At 33.4% G+C, this 3700-nt stretch overlaps 1 protein-coding gene across 2 annotated transcripts in view; it reads right to left on the bottom strand.

Moving 5' to 3' along the window:
• Positions 1-1420, bottom strand: part of LOC106776920 (protein DETOXIFICATION 29) — a 12557-nt gene extending 11137 nt beyond the window's left edge. Inside the window, exon 1 of one of the 2 annotated variants that reach the window (XM_014664395.2) lies at positions 927-1420. In XM_014664395.2, the coding sequence (XP_014519881.1) occupies positions 927-1253 (327 nt within the window). In that variant the 5' untranslated portion in view covers positions 1254-1420. The remainder of the gene's footprint in view (positions 1-926) is intronic. The other variant, XM_014664394.2, reaches the window with a different exon arrangement.
• Positions 1421-3700: the final 2280 nt, after the last annotated feature.

The raw sequence follows: 3700 nt of genomic DNA, 5'->3' as shown, positions 1-3700 counted from the left end.
GTTTAACATGTAACTAAAATAATTATTTTAATTTATTTAATTAAAATATTAATTATCATTAAAAACTTACAAAACATACATATAATTAAATATTTATAAATATATATATATATATATATATATATATATATATATATATATATATTGAAAAAAAATTAAAAGAAAGTTGACAAAATAGATCACAAATTCAATCTCAATTTACTACGAGGGCCATCCGATCCAATCCATTTTTATTCTTGTTACTAGTTGAACTTCCTTATTTTGCTAATTTTAACTTTTATTTGGGTTAAGTGCTTTTTTATTATCTTTGATACAAAATTAAAATTTAATTTTATTCCAGATTTTGATATATTTTAGTTTACAAAATTTAAAAATAATAAATATATATATATTTTAATCTAATTAAGTTAAAACTTAATGAAGTGTTAAATGTGTTTTTTAACATATACTGAAAATGAAAAATTTTAAAATAATTATATTTATTTATTTTTAAAGTTTAAAGGTTAAAATTTATCAAAAATTTGAAAATTAATTTCAATATTATATCGAAGTTAAGATTATAAAACCATACTTCTTAATCCTTTTTATTTTTTCTTCGTAATAAAAATGAAAGTCCAGTTTTAAAAAAGTATTACATAAATAATTATTTAAATTATAGTTTATTAATCAAATTATTTAGAGAACATCTCAAAGTATATTATCCCAAATAAAAATATTCTTATATGAAAAGAAACGAACGAAAACATCAGCAAACAAGGAGTAGTGATGCATGCATGCACTTTCATATGAAACAAAATAATAATTATAAACAAAGGGAGAAGCCTGTTTGAATACTGAAAAGCCTTGCTTATCCATTTGCAGTAAGTTTTTATTAGTAATTATTTAGGCTAAGACATGTAGCAGTTTGATATATGTGCAGGATTTACCAGTATGCCGTAGGAGAAGCCGGCGATGAGGGAGTTCTCGACAGAGACGGCCGTCAGCTCGATCGTTCCGATATGGCCGGCAAAAATTTGAGTAAAGGCGCCAAGGGAGTATTTGGACACGAAGGAGAAGATCCCCGGGCCTGCCAGGAACCAAAGCTTCTTGGATTCCAACACGAACTCCTTATAGAAGTCGCCGGGGCCGGTGATAGGAGCCATGTCATCGGAACCGGCAGTGAAAACGGCGGTGGTTCTTTGTTGTGAACGGGTTTGATTGGATAGATCATCTTCAGCGTGTGGTTCTGTGGAGATTGCATGTGAGTGTTCCATCAACGAACGAGAGAGAGAGGAAGAGAGAGGTTATTGAGAAAAAATGGAAGTGCTGGATAAGTGAATTAGAAAGAGATATAAAGGAAGACAAAGATATCATGTTAGGTTATGTTATGCCTATGCACGTAGCAGTGATGAAGGAAAGTCGTTTTTAATAAGATATGATAATAAAATGCATGAAAACAGTACTGTCATGTCCATAAAATTAATTGATGCGAAGATATATGCTAAAAATTTGGTGAAGATAGTACTATATATTATAGTCCTTCCATTGTGAATATATACTTCTTTTTTTTATAAAGTTAGATCTACAACGAACGATAGTGTTAGTACAAATTATCATATCAATACGAAAGCATAATAATAATATCACAAAAAAAATTTAAATAGATATCATACTTTTTTTTTCAACATAAATTGTTTCATATCTAAAATTAGTATAATATAAACTTTTTGAACCACTTGATGATAAAAAGTTTATATATATGGTCGTCCTTATCCTTATAATGAAGAACTTTTTCCGTAAAGGCAGATGAAATTTATGATCGCGATATTTCTAATTAAAGAATGACATCGTTTAGAATTACTAAATATTTATTTAAAACGAAAATAATAATTTTAACAAAAAAAAAAGTAAATCATATCATTTTAGTAATTGTACAGATGTCCAACTGTGGCCTCTTCCACTAACTTCCAAACCTAAAACTTTAATGCAACATTTTTCCCATGAATTTCATTTTCAATTTTAGAACAATGTTAACTTTAACTTTTTTTCCTTCATTTTTTATATTATTATTTTGTTAAATATATAAGTATATAGTAAATAATTGCCTTGCCATGTATATATTTGTACGATTTAATCCGATTTTGGTTAGTTCAATTGCATATAAATAATATTGTTTGAAAAAGAAATGAAGTTTCAAATAAAAGTTGATTAATTTAGTTACTAATTGGATCATTAAGAGAATTGTTTTTTATATCAGTTATGTTAGAACCAAAATGAAAAATTATTATCTATATAATTATAAATTTTCATGTTAATAATTTAAACTAAAAATGAAATTAGCAATAATAAAAAAACGAATAGGTTTGACCTTTCACTAGTAGAAAAAGTCGTTTTTGACACGCCATATAGGCTTCGGTTAAAAGTAAACCGAAGCGTATAGACTTATATACATCGGTTTTGAGAAGACGCGAGGTGGAAGCTGAATATTGCCTCGGTTAGCAGAAAGACCGATGCCTAAACCTCTACCTGGTACCTGCAAATTGAACTTTTGACTGACANCTTTTTACAAAATGCACTATTGNTTCGGTTGGTTTCAGACCTGATGCGTATAGGCCTGGCACACCCTGCTACGCCACTGCAAACCCTTCAGCAACTAAGCTTTCCACGTGGAGGGGGTGTTATTGCATCGGGTAGTAGGTGGAACCGAGGCATATGTTTTGAGGTTTATGAATCGTTTTTACTAGGAACCGAGGCGTATTTGAGCTGAGGCATNGGTTTGTTGGATAACCGAAGCACATCCTCATTTAAAATTTACACCAACNCGTAAAAACTTACCCCCTAAANTGTTCATCTTCTTTCTTCATCGNTGCATTCTCTCTGTTGCAATCTCAACCTGCACTCTTCATCGCGTCACAGCCTCGTAAAAACTTACCCCCTTAAGTTTCTTCGTCNATTTGCTGCGAGAATTGGTGCACCGTCGTTCTCTCATTCTGCCGCCTTTGTCTCTGTAGTTCTCGCCATCCTCGCCCCTATTGTCGTCGTTCTCCCGCTGCTGCCGTCGCCCCGCTACCGCTGTCGCCCCGCTGACGTCGTTGCCCTACTGCCGCCGTCGCCCCACCATCTCCTATAATGGAACATGTTGTGCCCCCTACAGGTAAACTTAATAATCATTTTTGTTTATGAATTTACTTTTTGTATAACCTAACATTTAATTTGACAGGTAGAAGCGGCAAAGGAAGTTGCTCAGCTCCCGGTGCTCCAGGGGACGACATGGAAGACACTCGTCCATGTCACTTATATACTCTTTCTAATACTGGGACCATGCTAGTGGCTCGTGGCACAATCTATGAGACAGCCACTGTAGTGCATGAGGTACAACTAGCAGAAGATGAGGTCAAGGTCACGGTGGATGATGTTGTTGTAGCAGATGCCATTCTTCCTCTCCCTACAATTGAGTTTATGACTGTGGAAGATGCATTTAAGTCCTTCGTTGCCTGGCCTAGACCTTTGGTTGGTGATGTACCTGACCCCCCGGTAAACACTCATATTATATGCTTCTCAATTTTAATATTTACTTCTTATTGATGTCATAACATAACCATTTTTTCATGTAACAGCAGACAGGTCAAGAGAGAGGTCCTACACCGAAGAAGCCTCATTTATCTGAGGACGACCCTCTTGGTGCGTTAGACGAGCTTGCTAACATCATTTCAGAAGAGCC

Source organism: Vigna radiata, chromosome 11 (genome assembly GCF_000741045.1).
Source record: "Vigna radiata var. radiata cultivar VC1973A chromosome 11, Vradiata_ver6, whole genome shotgun sequence".
NCBI lineage: Eukaryota > Viridiplantae > Streptophyta > Magnoliopsida > Fabales > Fabaceae > Vigna > Vigna radiata.
Note: the sequence above shows the minus strand (reverse complement) of the source record. Positions and strands in the feature narration are given on the sequence as shown.